The 21,227-nt window shown below is 31.6% G+C and overlaps 2 protein-coding genes across 5 annotated transcripts; one reads left to right on the top strand and one right to left on the bottom strand.

Moving 5' to 3' along the window:
- Positions 2,034 to 4,237, top strand: LOC109357017 (transcription factor bHLH3). 4 transcript variants are annotated; one of them, XM_019600696.1, is made up of 2 exons: positions 2,034 to 2,138; positions 2,480 to 4,237. In XM_019600696.1, the coding sequence occupies exon 2, from the start codon at positions 2,480 to 2,482 to the stop codon at positions 3,995 to 3,997; it is 1,518 nt and encodes a 505-aa protein (XP_019456241.1). In that variant the 5' UTR covers positions 2,034 to 2,138; the 3' UTR covers positions 3,998 to 4,237. The 4 variants fall into 4 exon arrangements, with proteins under 4 accessions (XP_019456241.1, XP_019456242.1, XP_019456240.1 ...); XM_019600697.1 differs by having other exon boundaries at positions 2,063 to 2,145; XM_019600695.1 differs by having other exon boundaries at positions 2,064 to 2,145; positions 2,438 to 4,237.
- LOC109356206 lies at positions 6,764 to 7,306 on the bottom strand. The gene has a single exon (XM_019599539.1). It carries the CDS (start codon positions 7,304 to 7,306, stop codon positions 6,764 to 6,766), a length of 543 nt encoding a protein of 180 aa, XP_019455084.1.

Genomic DNA, 21,227 nt, shown 5'->3' with positions numbered 1-21,227 from the left:
AGCATTGTAAGTGCTTTAGATTACTCTATATTCTTGTTGTAAAAGGATTGGGAAAATCCTAGCTGCGGTTAGGTAATGTGTTCTTCATACAAAGACTTGGAGGTCTTGGGATAAAGAGCGATACCTTGGCTGGGGCCGAATCGCATAAGAAAGGTTTTCTTGGGAGGCGGTTTTGGGAAATGTCAAACCAAGGGTAACGTAGTTCTTTGGGTTCCAAGAAGGGAGCGCTCAAGTTTTGTAATTGAAAGCTTGTATGTAACGTACATTGTGTTCCATAGTGAAGAAGGAAAATCTCCTAAATCAGAGGGGAGGACTGGATGTAGTTTTGCAGTGGACAGCAAAACGAACAAGGATAAAATCTCTGCGCAATCTTTTCTATCCTTTTCTCTTTTATGTTTCAATATGTTTTAATGCGAATCTGGAACTAATATTTTGCATGCTTGTTCTTTGCTATGTTCTTGTTAATCTTGCACAAAAGTATCTGTTGTATATCTGTTTGTGTGTTTGTTAATAACCGTGCAAGTTGTTGTTTTGATCATTATGTTTCTGTTACTGGTTAATCGATTAAGACCAGTTGTTAATCGATTAACTGTGCATTTTCAGCAAGTGTGTAAAAACCAAAAAAGTGGAAATTGAGTTCCGCCACACCTATTCAACCCCCATTCTAGGTGTATTCCGTCACTGATACCTAGCATTAAGATGGCTTGAGAGACTAGCATTTAGGTTCACCTAACCTATACCCACTTATTACGGCACACATCCTAGACTACTTAGAATATTTACTCAAATTATATCCTAGTCTAGATATGACCGAATGAGCATAAATCATGTTGATTGTTGAGTCATCTTCAAGCTTTAATAGAACCTTGTCTTCATCAAAATATAGGCAAAGAATTGCTAGTTCTATCATTGACACTTTGCACTTTCACATAAACCTCGGTAGTATAAAAAACATACAATCAATCCAAACATAGCAAGTAGGAAATGTCAAAACCTTTGCAAATACCTTTGGATCTCAATACATTCATTCATTACATAAAGTGCATCTAGCCAACCATAATTAAATGAAGTGAGAGAGAAAAATAAGTGATTACAAACATTATAATCTCAACTCAACCAAAAAAAAGATGTTGATTTAGTGGTGTAAGATCCCAATTAAATTACTAGGATAATCAAAATGTTTGAATCTTGAGAACGACACTTGTCGGGAGGGGCAATCACACACCTAAAAGGGATTAATTCCTTAACAAAAAAGGTGAAACATACCATTGATAATAAGAAAAAAGTACAAACAATCACACCAATTACAAAAAAAACCTTAATAATAGTAATCTAATAAACTAATACAATCATTATAAGTTGCTTCAAACATTATGAACTTCATCAGGATCCTTTTCTCTTTTTCTAACAAACAATTGGGTGATTAAAATATGAGTTGGAAATTGCTACCTTATAAACTCATAAATTATTAATATTTAATAAAATTAGGTGATAAAGTAGTCAATAAACATAAATAACTGGAATCAAATTTTGTATCATAACTACCCTTTAATTCTTTTTTATTTGTTTTGAATGATATTTAGTTATTTATTTTTAAGAGTTTGATTCCTAAAGGCGATACTTATTAAGAGAAACACCACATAATTCAAAAGAGATTAGTACAAAAAAATTCAATCTATTTTCAGCAAGTTCAAATTTTAAATAAAGATATGTTTAATATGCAAGGTTAAATCAAGATTGTGATATCACTAAAGTTTATTCACCATTTATAAATTAATTTTAGTTAACTAAAATTTCAACCTAATTAAAAAGTAAGGAAAATAATATATTTTTCTACTAAATTCTCTTACCAACAAAAAAAATGATATATATTATAAGATAATAATAATTAATTTATAAGTGATATATATCAATATTTTATGAATAGAAGAATCGGGAGGAGCATATAACATTAGTTGAAAAATGAAACTTGTTTTCCTTTAGCTCTCACTACCTTGTAGCAAAAGTGAACTTATTACCAAATTAATGATAGCAATATATTAAATTTTAAACAAAAACAAAATAGAAATGGAAGAGGTTGAAATTTCATTTCAGATCTGAAACTTCATCAAATGAAACTCTTCTGATCTGAATCTCAGGTTTTATGTAATATCTCTCAACTCTTTCTATTTTTCATTCCTGAGTCTCTATGTTTCACTACCCTTACCCTTTCAATTTTTTGTTGTGATTTTGCCTTTTAAGCACAAAGTTCGATTCTTTCTTATATTTATTCAGTAACTATATCAATAGTTGTTTATGTAACTAGATTTGTGCTGCATGCTTTAAACACAAGGTTATTGATGAAATTTTGAGGTTTTGCTTATGATTGGTTAGAAGAAATTCAGGGTCAAGTTGAGATCTTTTTGTAATAATTGGTCCAAAAGTTTTGTTTTTTCAGAGATTTGTGATATATATATTGATTTTGTGCATGACAAAAAAGATGGGTGGTGATGGTGAGAGATTTTGTGAGAAGGAAGAAGTTAAGGCTATGCTGGAATCTGTGGTGGGAGCTGAAGCTGTTGCCTTTTTCAGTTCTGCAATTTCTAATAGTGTTTATTCTGATGTTATTGTTCCGCCGAGTCTTGAATCGAATCTTAACCTGCGGCTGCGCCACCTTGTTGAGGTGTCCAAGTGGGATTATGCCATTTTGTGGCAGGTTGTTGGTTTGAAATCTGGTGGATATGCTCTAAAATGGGGTGATGGGTATTGTCAGGATCGTAAGGATGGTCAAAGGAATGAGCCGAAAGAGGAGGATGTGGCGAAGAAGCGGCATGTGTTGCAGAAGCTTCATGAAGAATGTCGTGGATCTGAATCAAAAGAATCGAAAGAGGCCAATTATGGAAGTTTGGATAGGGTTTCGGATATGCAAATGTTTTACTTGACCTCAATGTATTATGTGTTTGGTTTCAATTCTCAGTGTGGCCCTGGTAGTTCCTTCAAGTCCGGTAAATCAATTTGGGCTTCTGATGCTGCTAGTTGTTTGAACCAATATGAATCGAGATCATTTCTCGGGAAATTGGCTGGTTTGAAGACGGTTGTTTTTGTGCCTATGAAGGCTGGGGTTGTTGAGCTTGGTTCGATGGAAATGATTCCTGAAGAGCAGAGTGTTTTGGAAATGGTAAAAACGATGTTTGAGGAATCTAGTTTTGGACAGGCAAAGATGTTACCGAAGATTTTCGGGCGTGAATTAAGCTTGGGGGACTCTAAATCTCAGTCGATGACTATTAGTTTCTCCCCGAAGGTGGAAGATGATTCTGGTTTCACTTCTGACTCTTTCGAACCACAAGCAATGGTTGCAAACCATGCTTATGGAAATTCTTCCAACAGGTGTGTAGGCGATAATAGCGAAACAAAATTGTTCCCTCAGTTCGGGAACTTTAATTCTCACGGACGGGTTTCATCTGTAGACCTTGGCAACGATGATGCATCATCGCCTCAAACAGATGAGAGGAAGCCAAGGAAGAGAGGAAGAAAGCCGGCAAATGGGAGAGAAGAAGCGCTGAATCATGTGGAAGCAGAGAGACAAAGACGAGAAAAGCTAAACCAAAGGTTCTATGCCTTAAGAGCTGTTGTTCCGAATATATCCAAAATGGACAAGGCGTCTCTTCTTGGCGATGCTATTACTCATATCACTGATCTCCAGAAGAAGATAAGGGTGTTGGAGTCTGAAAAAGGCATGATTAACAACAATAAGGACCATGATCAGTTGCCTATGCCGGATATTGATTTTCAGGCTAGACAGGACGATGGAGTCGTGACGGTGAGCTTCCCCTTGGATATGCATCCAGTTTCTGGAGTTGTTAAAGCTTTCAGGGAGCATCAAATTGTACCCGAAGAGTCCACTGTCTCAACCGCGCAGGATAAGGTGATTCATACATTTTCTATTAGAACTCAAGGTGGTGAAGCTGCTTCTATAATGTTGAAAGAAAAGCTTGAAGCATCTCTATTAAAAAATTGATGGTGACATTACATTTATGTGAAGCATCTCAATGCAAAACATAGTAAAACAAAATTATTATGGTTGTGTTGGTTCACATGATATGAATTATGCTAATGTTTTTTAGGGACATTTGTTATTTGTAATGTAAGTTGTAAGGTATATCACAGAATCATCACAGAATCAGTGATCAATATTTCATATCTCTCCTCATTGCAGATCAGAATTATGTATTTAAGTATTAGATAAAGATTTGATGCATATGGCTTGAATCAGATGTAGCATAGACCTAGACCTGATGAGACCCGGCCCTATTCGGCCCGATCATGATCTGGCCATACCAGGTAAGCGGATAGGGCCGAGTCCTGTTCCGTCCTAATTTTCCCCCATTCCATTTTTGCCCTTTCTAACTCCCATTCATTCCTAAAACTATATGAATGTCCTAAGCCATGTTTTTTCTTCTCCCTTTGGGTAGTATTTAAAATCTTAGTATTTGAAAAACTTTAATACTTTTCAATGTTTAAAATGAAATGAGAATGAGGAATATGGAAGAAAGTGAAAATACAAATATAAGAGATGGGAGCAAGGAGGTACTCTCAATCCCTATATTAGAATCAATTTAAATGAATCCTATGCACAAGTGCAAAAAACAAAGAAGAAAAATCCAACCCCTATACTTAGCTAAGAGCTTAAAAGCAATTAAAAAAATACCTAAAGATGTTGATAAAAATAGGATTGTTTGATAAAATTAGCTTATAGATTAAATGGTAGGTGCAAATTAAATAAAGATTTAGTAGTTACCTTATAGACTTATAAGTTTATTTGTCAATCACGACCAATTAACTTATTTTTAGTTAAATATATTTATTGACTGACTTATGAGTCAATTAAGAACATTCCGGAAAAACCAATAATTTTATCATTTTGTTATTTACTTAACCATTTTCTAAATAATAAATCAACAAATAGACATCTTGATGCATGATTTTGCTTTCAAAAGTAGTAATAATTTAATAAGAATTGTCAAAACTGATGATCTTTCTAAGAAAATGACACTCACTCGAGAAGAATAAGAAACAATGAAAGGGTAAAACAATCCGAAAAGATTACAGAATAAGAATGAATCTTTGATGTATTTTATTGAATATGCAAAAGCATTGATTGATCACAATAGGAAGCCAAAAACAACTATATATACAACGAATAAAAGACTACCTAAAGAGGAAAACTGAATAACTAACATAACTAACTAATAAGAGCCAAGTTGTTTGGGGTGCAAGTTAACTTGTTTAGGCATAGTCTTAGGTACTCCCTATACACTGTTTGATAATCTTCCTTTATTCACATGTGTTTATGGTTAACCTCATTTATTTATAGTTAATTGAGTAGATGGACATTTTTTAAAATTGCAACCAAATGTTTACCCTAGACTATACTATATTTGATCAATAAACCATGTTTTTTAAAGTCCTTATAGTTTTAGGGATATAAATAAATAATAAAATTTCATCTAAAGAATTATACAATGTCCATTTACAATCATATTTTTTATATGTTATAATCTTTTAATATTTATTTTAAAATATCTCACGGTGAGATACGAGCCATTCGATAATCGTACAATTTTTCTAATCTTTACCCCATTAAAACTTCCTATAATTTTTTTAATTATTTGCAAGAGATTATTTTTGGTTAAGCTTTTTTTCTAACATAAGTATTAAGTACACAATTAAAAACAAGACTTACTTATTATAAGATGTGAGTGAAGAATTTTCTATGACAAAACCTAAATAATAATTAACTATATAAAAAACCCAAATAATAATTAACCCAAATGAAAAAACCTAAATAATAATTAACCCAAATGAAAAAACTCAAATAAATTTTTAATAAGCTAAATACGAAAATCATAATAAAATGTACTAAAAAAATACTATTATCATGTTGTTTTCAAATCCAAAATAAAGAGGAACCGAATGCATTTACCACTTTAATAAATAATAATAAAAATGACAGAATAATCTCATTTGAAACACAGATAATGAGATTATATATTTGTTAGAGTAATTAAAAATAATAAATAAAAAGCAAAATTTACTTAATAAATAATATAATACGATTGTTATATAGATTCAAATTGTTTCTTATGTAGGTTATTCATTTCTTATCTATTTAAAAAAAAATTGAAGATAATTTCAAGAGATAAAGATGGTACTCGGTGAACACCATTTTGGAAAACAAAGCTTATCAGTAAGGCTAAAATCTTATCACTAGGGCTCCAAGATAAATAAACCTTCGGGTTTTTAGTTTTTTTTTAAAACAAGGGTGCAAACCCACCCGAAAATATATTAAGAAAATAAGTAACCATTACATACCCCTACACCTATAGTTAGGAAGAAGCAACAAATTTCTATGAAATTCAAGCATCAAGAAGGAAGGGGGGACTCCCACCAATAGTCCAATCTACAATTCACCCCAAAATTAGCCAACCTATCCACACAAGCGTTTCCTTCCCTAAACATATGGGACACTTGCACTTGCATATCCAACATTAAGTGCTTGCACTTGTTCATGAGGTTGCTTAGCTTCCAAGGAACCGGTTTGTTACCCTTGAAAATGTCCACTACAGAGGTTGAGTCACATTCTAACCAAATTAGATGCCAACCTTTAGAGTGAGCAATTTGGACAGTTGTAATTGTAGCAAGAAGTTCAGCAAAAAGAGAGTCTTGAATACTATAGTATGAAGCAAAGCATCCCAAGCACTTCCCCTTGCCATCCCTGAAAATATCACCCCCCTGCATGCCCCGGGGACCCCTTAGCCGCACCATCAGTGTTGATCTTCACCCAACCCATCAAGGGCATAGCCCAATTAACCTCAGAAATTGCAGGAGCCTTGCTGTACTTGCCATTAACTTGGAATGCTCTTAGAATGGAGAATTCCAGCAGGGAAGGCTTAGCACAGAGTTTGGTGAAGTTACCCGTGAAAGAAGTGTTCAGCTTGATCATCTGAATTGCTTGAGCAAAGTTGATAGTCAGATTATCAAATCTGGACTTATTTCTGCAGTGCCAGATGACAGCAATTGAGTTGACAATGGATGAGATTAACACTTGCTTCAATTGAGGACTCCAAATAGTGGAAATGGACAAGAGGCTTTTGATAGAAGCATGATCAATGGAATATCCTAATTGAGTGCTCAACCAATTCCAAATGAGCTTTGAAAAACTACAGTTGAAGAAGAGATGAGCAGAAGACTCCTCAGTGGACCAACAAAGATTGCAAATAGAAGGCAAAGCCAATCCCCTCATCTTAAGATTATCATCAGTTGGCATTCTATTCTTCAGAAGCCTCCAAGTTACCAAAGACTTAGAGGGAGGAATAGAGATAGACCAAATGGTGTTACACAGATGGTCCTGAACTTGAGCAGGCTTGGTGAATTGTAAGCCTCTTTCGAAGTTAGAATCCCATCACTGGTGTGGAGCCAAGCCAACTTATCAGGCAGGTGAGATGCAGGGATAGGGGATCTCAATATTCTCTTACAAACTTCAGAGTTCTTAGTTGATACACACAAACACGAAAAAAACAAGATATAATTTGTTCGTTGCTCTTCTTTTTGATTTGAGATGCATGCATCTAGTTTATTTTCATCTTCTCTTTACATTAATTTTTGATTTATTTATTTTAATTTCCTCTTTTAATAATAAAGATTTCCTTCTATTATTATATAATAATTAGATTATTAACTTTCAATTCTTGGTGAGAATTTATGAGATCGATGAGAGTTTTCATAGCCTCCTCTTCTGCTCATCATGGCAATGGCTCATTTTCTAGATTAACCAAAAGTTCAATGATTTAATTCTTAGGAGAATACTTTTTGAGAGGAGTAGATACCCCCGAAATGAATTAGTTCATTGCCAATAGAGTGAGGCATATCCTTGGTTATACAAAATAATTTAATGGAGAACTTCAATCTGTCCATGAATCCATTTTAATGGATTGAATGCATGAATACTCAATCCATTTAATTTTTATTCAGAACTAAAAATAGTAATGAAGAAAACTAATTTTTTTAAAAAGCAGTTTCTCAATGAAGTGTTTTTTAAAACTACCTTTTTAATAAAATCAGTTTAAAAAATCATAATTTTGTTTCAAAAAGTTTTTTTATTTTTTTAAGAATCATTTTAAAAAAAATGTTTTTTAATTTGTTTTTGTAAAATTCTACAAACATATGATTTTTAAGATTCTACATGTAATGCTTTTTAATTTTAGTACTTCTCAATGTTTTAAATAATATGAGAATGGAGGATATGGAAGAAAGTGAAAGAAAAAATATGAGAGAAGGGAGCAAGGAAGTACTTTAAAATCTTATATTATAATCAATGTAAATGAATCCAATGGGCAAGTGTAAAAAACAACAATGAAAAATCTCACCCACATACTTAGCTAAAATCTTATAAGCAACTAAAAATAGTATAAGATTGTATGTAAAGATGTTGGTAAAAATAAGATTGTTTGATGAAATTAGTTGGTAGGTGCAAACAAAAATAAATGTATGCTTTATAAGTTATAAGTCACCTCCAAGTGACTTATTAAATATATTTATATAGACTTATAAGTTCATTTATCAATCACCATCAATTAATTTATTTTTAAGAGAGACAATTGTTGGAATGAGCAACTACATATCCATAAAATTGATTAGTTCTTTTTCTATTGGGTGAGAGGATCCTTGATTATATCAAAAAATTTAGTGAATGCATTCCAATCCATTCACAAATCTCTTTTAATGGATTCAGTGGATGGATGTCAATTCTTTTAATTTTTTAATTAGAATTAAAAACACTTATAAAGATAATCATTTTTTCAAAAGGAGTATTTGAATAAAATAATTTTTAAAATCACTTTTAAATAAATATTTTTTGAAAAACTATGTCTTATTTTTTTCCAGACACATTTTTTAAAAAGTGTTTTTTAAATTCAGAAACAAATTTATAATATTCTAAAAAAATGTGACGCTTAAGGTTCTATATATAATATTTGTCAAATACATATTTATATACGCTATGAATTTAAGAATAAAAATATTAATATTAATAATATCCACATACCCTATAAGTGATCAGAATTTAATAAAAAATCAAAGCGAGGGTGAAAAACACAACAAGAAAGTGAGAATGGAGATAAGGAATAAAATTAAAAAGAAAAGAATATTGTTTCTGAATGTTTGTTTTGATGGACGGATATATCTATGGATATCTGTCGAAAATAATGGATAAATTCAAATCATCTATTAATAAAATTATCCAATGGATTTTGTTCATTTAAATTCTTAAGCTCTAATGGATGGATTTAGATGAGTTTTAGTTCTCTTGGATTTGAGTTGATTGTGGATTATGGATAATTTTATCACCACTAGCTTTCTCCTTCCATAAGTTGAGATATGTAGCAGACATATGGGCGAACTTCAAACTCTTAAGGTAGGGATGATGGATAATGATTAACTATTGTTTCTTATCTTCAAATCTTAAATTAAAAATTATTTAACTAACAATCATTTTTCTATGTGTAACTATGTTGTCTTGATTCTCTATCACTCATAGAGATACATATGAGCAATATAAAATCTTGTGAGATGCACAAATACTAAAAAAAAATTCAATTATAAATAGAATAATAAAATAAGTTTGCTTATAAAAAGATTGTGTGCAACTAGCGAGGGTATCGTCTAGTATGGACAGGCGAGTACTAATACCTTTCCAGGTCCGTAATCCGCTTGTGGGTCCAAAATTTATATTTAAAGACAAATGAAATCTAAAATGGGCGTAAGTAGAGTTTTCTACATTTCAAGTGTAAGAAAATAGTAGCGCGTTTCAATGAGTCATAAATAGGGCATTCCACCGAAAATCGGGACAAAAAATATTAATATGTTTGGAGTCCATGGTATTTTGTTTACAATTTTCAATCTTTCAAGCAAATTAATTCTAGAAACTAGATACCATCCAATAGAAATGATCAATTTCATTCTCTATAAATACACATGATACATTCTCGCTTCCTCTCACACCAAAACATTCTACATTACAAAAATCACAGACATATATAAAAATGGCTTTCTCTTACAACAAGATCCTCGTCATAGTTGTTCTGTGTATCATAGATAATCTTAAACACCACATATTCAAGAATAAATCATGTACATGTTGGAATGGGCTTAGTTGTTGAAAGTGTAATAATGACATTCCTGAAATTCTTATGAGAATATGTAAAGAGCAAAGACTATATCTTCCCATGTTCTAAAAAATTCCAAAGTCACAATTCTGAATGAGATAACTTGTATAATGGTTTAATGTTGTCGAGAAGACAAAAGAAATATAATCCAACACAAGCCTATGAGTTTAAAGCCTATATTGTTGCCCATACTGATCAAGTGTTAGGTGTCCAGAGCCATTATATTTGGACAAATAAATTAGAAATCTTAAACATCTTAAAATGTGTTTCATGAACTTCAGCAAAATTAAAATACATGCTAGGCTCCTTAATTTTAGCAGTCGATAATATATATAGAGCTGAGCCATTATCAACTTCACCAGAGTACTCCCCGTCAGCCGTTGAGCCCACTATTGACGGTAATGTGATATACATTTCCAGTGATGAGGACGAGTCAGAGGAGTACTCATAGGAGAGTAGTGCATGAGGGAATTAGTGTGAGGAGGTGAGACTGATACAATAGTTGTCTGTTTATGCATAACATTGCCATATAGTATTTTGACAATTATGGATAGTCTAGTGTACACCCGATTGTAGGGATGTTTCTGGTGTTTATATGTACATAACTACTATATCAGGACTTATATGTATGAACTTATGTATGATGGTGACTGATAATATATTTGAGACTATGTATCTAGAGGTGGTGTTGGGAGACTATTCCAATGCCATCAATCATATTGTTGCGTTGTTACAAATACATTTATATGTGACATGCCTATGTTATATTCAAACAAAAGAAACTAGGTACTATTTTTAATATCCAACTCGTAATTACCAAGATCGTGGCCGATATTCTTGTATATAATTTCATTTCTATGTTAGGAAGGGTGTTACAATAATTCATTGTTAGGAAGGGTGTTACAAGAAGCTTCAACACATCTAACACCAAAAAGGAAGTAGCACCATGATGGGCAGCCCTATTGCCACGCCAGGCGCCATTCCATATTTGGCTACCCAGCCAAGTACAAAAATTGGCACGCTCGACGGTTTGTTTGGCACGTTGGGCGTGCCATCAGACCAAGCTAGGCGGCTCACAAGCAACTTTCATTTGGCCATGAATTCAATTGGCTTTCTTCAAGAAAGGAAATAATATAACCCATATCCCCACATAATGAACCCTCATCACATGCCTTTCCCAAAAGAGGCAACAACCCATAATAATTACAAAAATTTATTAAAAATAATAAAAATAACTTAAACTTTATGTGAGACAAAAGACTCCCACTTCATTAAATGCAACTCAACAATGTGGCCCCCATTTGGCTCACATCATATGCTCCTTCTTGAAGAAATTTTGTCCTCAAATTTAAGTCGTCATCTCCTCCTCCTGGATCAGAGACAATCCTCTTCATTTGCTTCTTCAATTTTTCATTCTCCATTTGTGCACGAAATTTCTTTACACAATGGACATCATAATGGACAACATCATCTCCTTCTCAAGATCGAAACCATATTCTTCAATTACCTAAGACACTTCCTCACATATTCATCATGAGTCATTCCCCTAATGAACAATTAAACAACAAGACAATCATCAATAATTTCTTTGATTAGTAAAGTTGAATTTTAGAAAATCTACCTTTCATCATAAAAGTTGAATCTTCATCATAGAGTTTTTCCTTGAGCACATCAATATCATCCATTGAAAGATCTCCATTGGAGGTAATGTAAAAACCAATCTCTCTTGAAGGTGGAGGATCAAGTGGTTCGTCCTTGGAAAAGAATTCACCAATTTCATAAAAAAATTGCTTAACAAAGGACCTCCATTAAAGGGGTTAGTAAATAAAAATTTCCCACAATTGGGTAGGTTCAAGACTTGTTTTGAAATCAAAACATCATCAACCCCACTTTTTTTGTAAAAAAATTTCTTTGCTCTCCCATCACCCTCATGAATTTTTCTCTTCTCCTAAATAATAATTTTTTTTGAATTTTTATCTTCTCCTAAATAATAATTTTGTTTAAACTTTTCTCCTCAATTTTTTACTTACTCTCATTTTCGCACTCTTTTCACACTTATTTTTTCTTCCTTTTCACACCCTTTCTCTTCACTTTTACTTTTATATATTTTTTCACAAAGCCTTTCTTTTCTCTTTTCCTCCATATTTTCTCTTAACTTTTGTTGATCTTCATTTACTTGCTTAGGAGATAAGGGGGACAACACCAACTTTCGGTTTTGGTGTAAAAAGGTGAACTTGTTTGAAAAATAGTCATGGGTGGTTCTTTTGTCAAATTGTCGTGGTCGTCCCAATAGAATATGACATGCCTCAAATTGAACCACAACATAAAGAACTACATCTTTATAATTCCCTATTGAAAAAGGAACTCCAACTTGCTTATTTACAATTACTTCTAGATCCTCACTTAACCATTGAAGCCAATAAGGAGTAGGGTGTGGTATAATCACAAAATTTAGGCTTGAGCCTACTCTTGAATAACCATGTTGGCACAACTACCACTATCAATTATCAATAAGCATACCCTTCCAAAGATTAAACATCTAGTATGAAATATGTTTCCGCTTTGGTTTTCCTCATGCTTCGTTACTTGGCTTTCCAAAAGCCTCCTCACATAGGGTATTATATCAGACTTTGAAGCAAGAAGTGACTTTGATACTACTGGATACGAACCTCCAGGGGTGGTTTTCTTTTCTATATGATTGTTCTTGCTTGAGAGTCAATTGGACTCACGAAATGTAACTTTTATAACAATGTCCATGTTATGTGTAGTTTAGTGTATGGTCAAAGCTTTATTGTTAGTTTTTTGTTTATATTTTTGTGTTTGATTTTTTTTGTATGGATATGGAATGAACATGTGTTTGATTATGGGATGAGATGCATATGATTTTTTGTACGTTGGGGATAAAAGAAATGAAGATGATGGCGCCACAAACACAAGTGTTTGATAAGCCGGTGAGGTTCGCCACAAGGAAGAATACTTGATAAGAACTAAAGGTAGGGTACCACACCAATGATGATAAGCATTTGAACACCACAAGAATAAGTTCTTGTTAAGTTCTAAGTTTTAGGAGCCAAGCTCAACTAAAGATAAATTATTCCAAACAAATTCAAACTTATTATTCATCATGTAATTCAGTTACATATATGGTTATGCCTAGCCAATATGGCTCCACGAAATAAGCTACAAAGTTAAAACATTAACATGTCCAATTCTCACGCATAAGGCCTATGAGTTGTCTTGGTTCATTGATTCCTTAAAAGGAAATAATATCTCAGTTTCACAAGGCAAGAATAACCATAACTTCTTGATTTAAAATGAATCCCACGAATATCTCTGTGACTTTGAATAAGGAAAGTAGTCATATCTTCCCTTATTGTTGATCCTCACGACCAAAATTGATTGATAATACCATGTCCAAATTTATTGCTCATCCTCAAGGCAAGCTACACGCCTAATTCTTATATGGATGGTGGTAATTTCATGAATTTGAATTCTTACCACCTGTCTTAATTTTATTCGGATTGGCTTTTCATTTGGCAAGTCATAATCCCTTGTAATTGAAATGAATAATGCACATTCTTCGACAAGAAATTACCATACGACTTGCACCTTTTTATGGAAAGAAATAATTCTATGCCTTTGGATTTGAAATGGAAGGGAATCACACGACTTACTCACCATATGGCAAGAAATCATCTCATGCATATGAATTTAAATGGAGCCACACCGTTTGCTTTATATATGAGAAGTAATACTATTACCATATGGTGGAAATCCCTCCAAGAAAGAAAATGATTTATGCACATAATTCCGTGGTGGTAAAATTCACACTACTCCTTAATGCCTTGACATCATTCCACTATTTGAAATGGCTAAATCTCATGAATTCCTTAGCACCATAAAGGAAGTAGCACCATGATGGGCGGTCCTATTGCCTTGCTGGGCACCAAACCAGATTTGGCTACCCAGCCAAGTAGAAAAATTGGCATGCTCGGTGGTTTGTTTAGCACGCTGGGTGCCCCATCAGGCCAAGTTGGGTGGCTCACAAGCAACTTCCGTTTAACCATGAATGCAAGTGGGTTTCTTCAAGAAAGGAAACAATATAACCTATATCCCCACATAATGAACCATTATTACATGCCTTTCCCAAAAGAGGCAACAACCCATAAAAATTTTCATGATTTATTAAAACAATATAAGGTTGCTTGTTAGATAGATTATTCGTATCTATATGTTTAAAAAAAAGTTTGAAGATAATGTCAAGAGATAAAGATGGTACTCAATTAGCACATTTTTGGAAAACAAAGTTTATGAATAAGGCTTAATTCTTATCACTAAGGCTCCAAAGTCTTTAATTGAAACATAAAGTGATTACTTTATACGTAAAAGCGAGAGAAATTTGTGTTAATCCTCTCCTCTTTTTTTATGTGAGATGAAGCATGCAATTTATTTTATCTTCTCCTTTCATTTATTTGATTTATTTATTTTAATTTCATTTTTTAAGAATAGATTTTCCTTTTATTATTATGTAATTATATTATATTTAATTTATTACCTTTCAGTTCTTAATAAATAAAAATAACAGATATTGTCTTTTTATATAAATAGTAACTCATTTATAAAATTCGTTTTTTATAAATAGTAACAAATATTCGTTTTATTTAATAAATAATTGGCACAAAATTAAACAAATGTTCTTCTTTTCAATTAAACTACAAAATATAATAAAGATTAGTGTGATGGCAACAATTAAACTTATATTTGCCACCTTTTAATTTAATAAATAATTGGAATGAGAGAGCAAATAATGAGAATTTGTTAATAATCTATTTTAAGCCTATTCTAATAAAAAAAAAAATTAAGGATTGAAAAGTGGACGCAATTAATATCGAGATTCGCTTGTGGTTGACAATTGGATGAATTTGGATTTGGATCCTAAAGAATGAATGTAAAGTCATTCATCAACCCATATAAAATCATTTAAATTATTCAGTCCTATCATATTAAAATTTAATTGATGGAACCAATGATGTATTAGTCTAGTGATGTAAGGTTCAATATATATCCATGTATAGACCAAAAAGATCAAAAATTTAATTCTTGGTTGTGATACTTGTTAGAAAAGACAGTTACATACATGACAGTCACACATCCAACAAGAGTTTAGTTCCTTACTCACAGTATGAGAATATACCCTTGTTTATGCCAAAAATATTAATAGAGGAATTTTAATTCATTCATAAATCCACTTTAATGGATCAAATGTATGGATATTCAATCCATTTATTGTTTATAATTGGAACTAAAAATAGTTTTGTAGGATGTCACTTTTAAAAAAAAGCAGTATTTCTACATAAAGTGTTTTTAAAATCAAATATCTAAAAATCACTTTTAAAAATCATCGTTATTATTTTTGAAATAGTTTTTTTTGAAGATTTTTTTTTTGTAAAAAAGTGAGTTTTGAAGTTTAAAAAATTATTTTTTTTACAATATTCAATAAGCATGGGACCCAGTATAATGTATTTTAACTTTAATACTTTTCAATGTTTAAAATGAAATGAGAATCGTGGATATAAAAGAAAGTGAAAGTAAAGAGATGAGAGATTAGAGCAAGAAGGTACTCTCACTCCCTATATTAGAATCAATGTAAATGAATCCAATGTGAAAGTGCAAAAAACAGCAAAGAAAAATCTCACAATCATGGCTATGGATGAGCTTCACTCTTGGAACTTTCTTACTTCTCGTTTTTTAGTTTTTCTTTCTCATTTATGGAATGGGTTTGAAGTCCTTCTAACTGTCTAAGTTGTATTGTTTAATGTCTTTGTGGTTAGGAGTATTACTTGTTCTCCTAACATCTTTTTATTCTAATTTAAATTAATTGCCCATAAAAAAAAGATTGCAGTAAATTATTCAGCTTGGATTGCAAATCTCATAGATTGTTCTCATAATTCTTTGAAATTGTCATTTAATTACCATTATACTCATGTACTACCTTTACATTTTTAGTGTGTTTAGTAAAATTACTTTTGCAGATAGAAAAAAGAGGGTACAATGTTGATGTTTAAAATGGTAAAGACTAGTCAAATTTAAGTATGAGTTCGTACAAATAATTTATTATATAAGGAGAACTTGTTAGAAAAGATAGGATGATAAATTCTGATAATAACTAACCAGATAAACAGCTCTCAACATCAACCATCTTCGTCTCCTTTGGAAATCGAAAGCTCCCTTATAAGTCACTACTTTTGTTTGTAGCAACGAGTACGCAGAAACTTCAGATCATCTTTTTTTACTTCCAATCTCACGTATTTGGTTTGGCAGCTCCTCTACAATTGGTTGAACATCAACACAACGCTTCCTTCTCAGCCCATAAACCATGTTTCTATTCACATGGGTATGATATCAAACAACAGTTGTTCAAAACTTTGGAGTATCATCTGATTAGCTTCAACTCGGGCTATATGGCTTACTAGGAATGACTTTATTTTCAACTCTTGAGTCCTTCTCTTCAGGAGATTTTTGAAGTTGCAAGAGTTAATTCTTAGCTTTGGGTTAATGATCAGATGAGCAATTATTCTTTTTCTTACTCGGACTGGATTTCTAATCCAACCTCTTGTCTTATTATCGATGTGTAATGGATTCTTATCTTTCATTGTTTTGCTTCCTTTTTTATTTCTTTTGTAATTATCTTTTCTTAATTTAATTCTCTTTTGTCAATAAAAAACATAAACTATAAATAAATTGAAATAAAATAGAACCAACTAAATCATAAAGAAGATCATGTTCTATCATTCCAAATATATCTAATATATACTACCAATTTAAAAATTGCAACCATTTGAATTTTTTATGGAACATGAGTGAAAACGTTAATAAGCATTTAGGTGAACTTGATATTCCTAGCTACCATTTGCATGTGCAACATGCAACCACTAGGTCGATATTCATACTGAATTTTTTACAACAAGAATGAAATTAATTACTCTAATTACATATAAATATAAAGAATTTGGGTTAACATTTGGTTGCGAGTCTCGTCCAATTGTTGTTGAGTAGTGTGAGACGACCATTTTCCATTGAATCTAGCTTAAGGATGATCGCTAGATCCCCCCGAAGATGGCGCCGGGTCATTTGAAAGCGCTTGTAGATTAAGCTCATGTGCCACATATAAGTGATTATTTAGTAGTAAAGGCCTACAAGCTACTCCAGATTGAGGAGAAGCAACAAAAATGGTGAACATGATCACCACAAGGTGAACAACCATGAAGAAGATCTTCTTGAAAGAGAAAGCCATGTATATTTCCTTTGGTATAGTAGAAGTTAGAATTATAGAATAATATTAATGAAAGAGTTTAGGAGATAGCTAATGAAGGAGGTTTAATTCTTTTGGTATAAGCTAGAACTATAGAGTATAATTTTAATGAACTTTGTTATGAATGAAATGTTTTGATGTTGGAGGAGGGAAACACACACAACGTTTATATAGGAAATGGGATGGAAAAGTATAAAAGTATATGTGGGTACACAATTAATGTAAGTCTATGATGTTTTTTGTTTTGGTATGAGACTCTTGATATTGTTTTAGAAAATTATATTAGATGACTAATCTATGTTGTTCCGATAAAATTATCAAAGAGACAATACTCTTTTAACACTGTTTTCATATATTCATAAGACTCAATTTCAAAACACCAAACTTATTATGACTAGGACCAAATCTTCATTGATCATAGTTTGAAACTTTAAGTTGACCACAAAAGGTTTGAAGATTAGAAAATTATAACTCAAATCCTCGGACCAAACATCCCATACACACGCAATAGGTGGAAAATGAAGACGAGGAAAGACTTATTTCAGAGAAGTAAACTATATATGTGAAATAGAAGATAAATATTAGTTTTTACAACATTTCTCATGTAGTCATATATCATTAAAAGTCGAATGAAACTATTATATTAAAGATAGAAAGCATGTTATAGCTCTCTTAGAATGTACCCGTGAAAGAAAAAAGAAACAAGAAAAAAAATATGCACTTACGGTATATGAGTTTTATATATTGTCACTGCATTATCTACATCATGTTTTATCATTATTAACTCTTCAAAAAAGTAATATAAATGAATTGTGGAAAATATACCGACCGTGTATAAATTTTTATACTGACAGTATATAAATATTACACTCAAAAAATATATTTTGCAATACAATTTAAGGGTTTCTGTAAGTGTTGGTGAATATGAGTACATCAAATATTTCCTTTGAATAAATTTTTTGGCTTATAAAAAACTATAGTCTCATTTGTTAATTGAGAAAAAGGCACGATTAGTGAGATATTGAGACATATCAAAAGCTATAAAAATATTCATTATTTTTAATTTATAATTAGCATGATTTAATTAGCACTATCTTAAGTTTTTAAAGTTTATATGTAACAATAACACTAAAGATTTAACTTTTAATTAATTAGCTATATGTAGAAGATGAAATAAAAATATTGAATCTATGTTAATATCTCTAAATAAAATGTAATTTCAATAAAACAAGAAATTTTCAATATAGATAATATCAAATTAAGATTTTCATTTTTGGTGAAAAGAATTTTTGTATATAATAAAGCTACTTATGTCCCTTTTGATAAACAAAACGGTCATATATTTATCTTCACCTAAATAAGTTAAACTTCCAGAGAGTTGCTCACATTGTAGTTGCATATATGAGAAGATTTTTATGATCAAATAACAATTTAACACATAAAATTATATTAACACATGATTTTTTATAGACACATTATTTACGGTCTTCGTTCAACTATCTTAGAAGGTGTGTGGAAAAATGGAAGTGCATGCCTAAATTGAAAGATCATAGATATGGAAGAACTATCACCTTTATATCTTGTGACTTTGTTGCAAGTGTTTGGAAAGGTTTTTACTACTCTTGCTTTAGCTTTAGGAAATGAGAATAAGCTAAGGCTTCAAAAAAAGTCACCTAATTTTAGATTTTTTGACTATTGACTAAATATGTCAAAGGATATATTGTTCATGTAAAATTAAACTATAGTCTCATTAGATAGCTATTAAGGGACAAAAACCAACGAGACTTTGAACCCTTGCTCTTGAGTCTTCACCAATATATGCAGCATTTCTTTGACCAAGATTTCCCTCCTATTTTCCCCTTCTCAAATTTATGCAATTTTTTTGTAATAAAAAAACAAAGGAAACATACAATTTCACTTGCAAAATAGAATTATGAATTCTAATTCAAATAAGTTTAAATATTTTTTTCAATAATATAAGATTTCCTTTTTTTTAGAAAGCTCTTCCTTAAAATTTAGAGAAAAATATGTATATATTTACCATGTAAGAGAATTTTACATTATCACTGTATTATATCCCATTTATATTTAATATCATTGACTCTTAAATAAAATAATACAAGTAAATGATGAATGATATACTGACTATGTATAAATCTTTATACTGTCAGTACATAGCCAATCAAAATATATATTACATATTCCACACTCATTATCACTTCATGGATTAATGAGTTGTGTTTGATTAAAAAATATAGTGTATATCTATAAATTCATCCCTCAGGAATCATGTTAAAAACATTTAAGTAGATTTGGATATTGGCAATGGTATTCAAACTTTATTTTGGCATGATATTTGGGTTGGTAATTAGTCTGAAAGTGGGTTTTCTTAGATTATTCAATCTAGTTTCTAATCATGGCGCTTGGGTGGGGGACAATGGTTATTGGAAGGATGGTGTCTGGTATTAGGAAATTCCTTGGAAGAGAGGCCTGTTTGGTAGAGACGAATCTCTAGCTAAGAATTTTTATGATTTGATTATTCACCATTAGTGTAAGCTGGATTCAAGTGACACATGAAGATGGGGACTTGACGGATCGGGTGACTATGTGGTGAAAACATCTTACTTGGCTCAAATGAATCAACAACAATCTTCTTTAGGTAATGTGCTAAAAAATGTTGGATTAATTGTTTGGCTTCAAATGCTTGTTGTTTTGTCTAGAAACTCTTAAGAAGACGACTCCCAACAAAGGATGAACTCGTTAAGAGGAATATCATTGTGAGTGTGGATGATATGGTTTGTACTTTTTCAAATAATCATATTGAAACTGTTGACCACTTGTTTATATCTTATGACTTTGTTGCAAGTGTTTGGAAAGGTTTTTATGTAACACCGTGAATTTTCTGTGTATGTTTTATTAATTATTTATTTTAACAACGATTGATTTTAGAAATTAATCGGTATTGAATTAGACTAAACCATAGTTTAGTGTTAGTCTTGTTTCGTGATTTCCTATTTTGTGGTAAATTTTCGTAATTTTCTATGACGGAAAGTTTCTGAGCTGTTGTTGGGCCCAAATTCGGCCCAATAATGTGTTTTTGAGTTTGTAACTCAGAATCGAATTCCAATTGCGTCAACAGCATTAAAATATTATTTAGAGTCAATATAAACACCAAGTTTGTCCGTAATTCATCTCTAGATATTTTTCACCTCGAAATTCAAGTTTCGACGTTTCGCGCAAATGGCCTAAATCGAGAGATTGTATATTTCCGGACGAAATTATCCGAAAATGTTCGGACACGAAGTTTATCAGGAAATTACATCATATCAATAAAGTTGGAAGTCATCATTTCATGAGTCACTTACTTGTTACACAAGTAATGCAAAAGCTTACAAAATCCCCTAAATCACTCAAGAAATCCTCTCACTCCACCACCATTAGACACATCACCTATGTTAGTCTAAATCTACTTACTTTGCATTCAATTTTCTGATTTGATGAGGGTGAGGCTCTCCTATAAATACTCACCAAATTCTCTCATTTTTACACTAAATTTCCTATACAAACTAATGTAGTCCTTTATTTGCTCTTCTTCATCTTCTTCTCATACTTCATAGAAAGTTATGAGCTTTTATTATGTTCTTCATAAAGTAGAGTTTATATTTGTTCTTTAAGTATTTTATGAAGGCATAACTAAAGGGGATGATAATAAA

Source organism: Lupinus angustifolius, chromosome LG09 (assembly GCF_001865875.1).
Source record: "Lupinus angustifolius cultivar Tanjil chromosome LG09, LupAngTanjil_v1.0, whole genome shotgun sequence".
NCBI classification, from domain to species: Eukaryota; Viridiplantae; Streptophyta; class Magnoliopsida; order Fabales; family Fabaceae; genus Lupinus; species Lupinus angustifolius.
The sequence above is the reverse complement of the archived record's forward strand: the minus strand, read 5'-3'. Positions and strand labels throughout refer to the sequence as shown.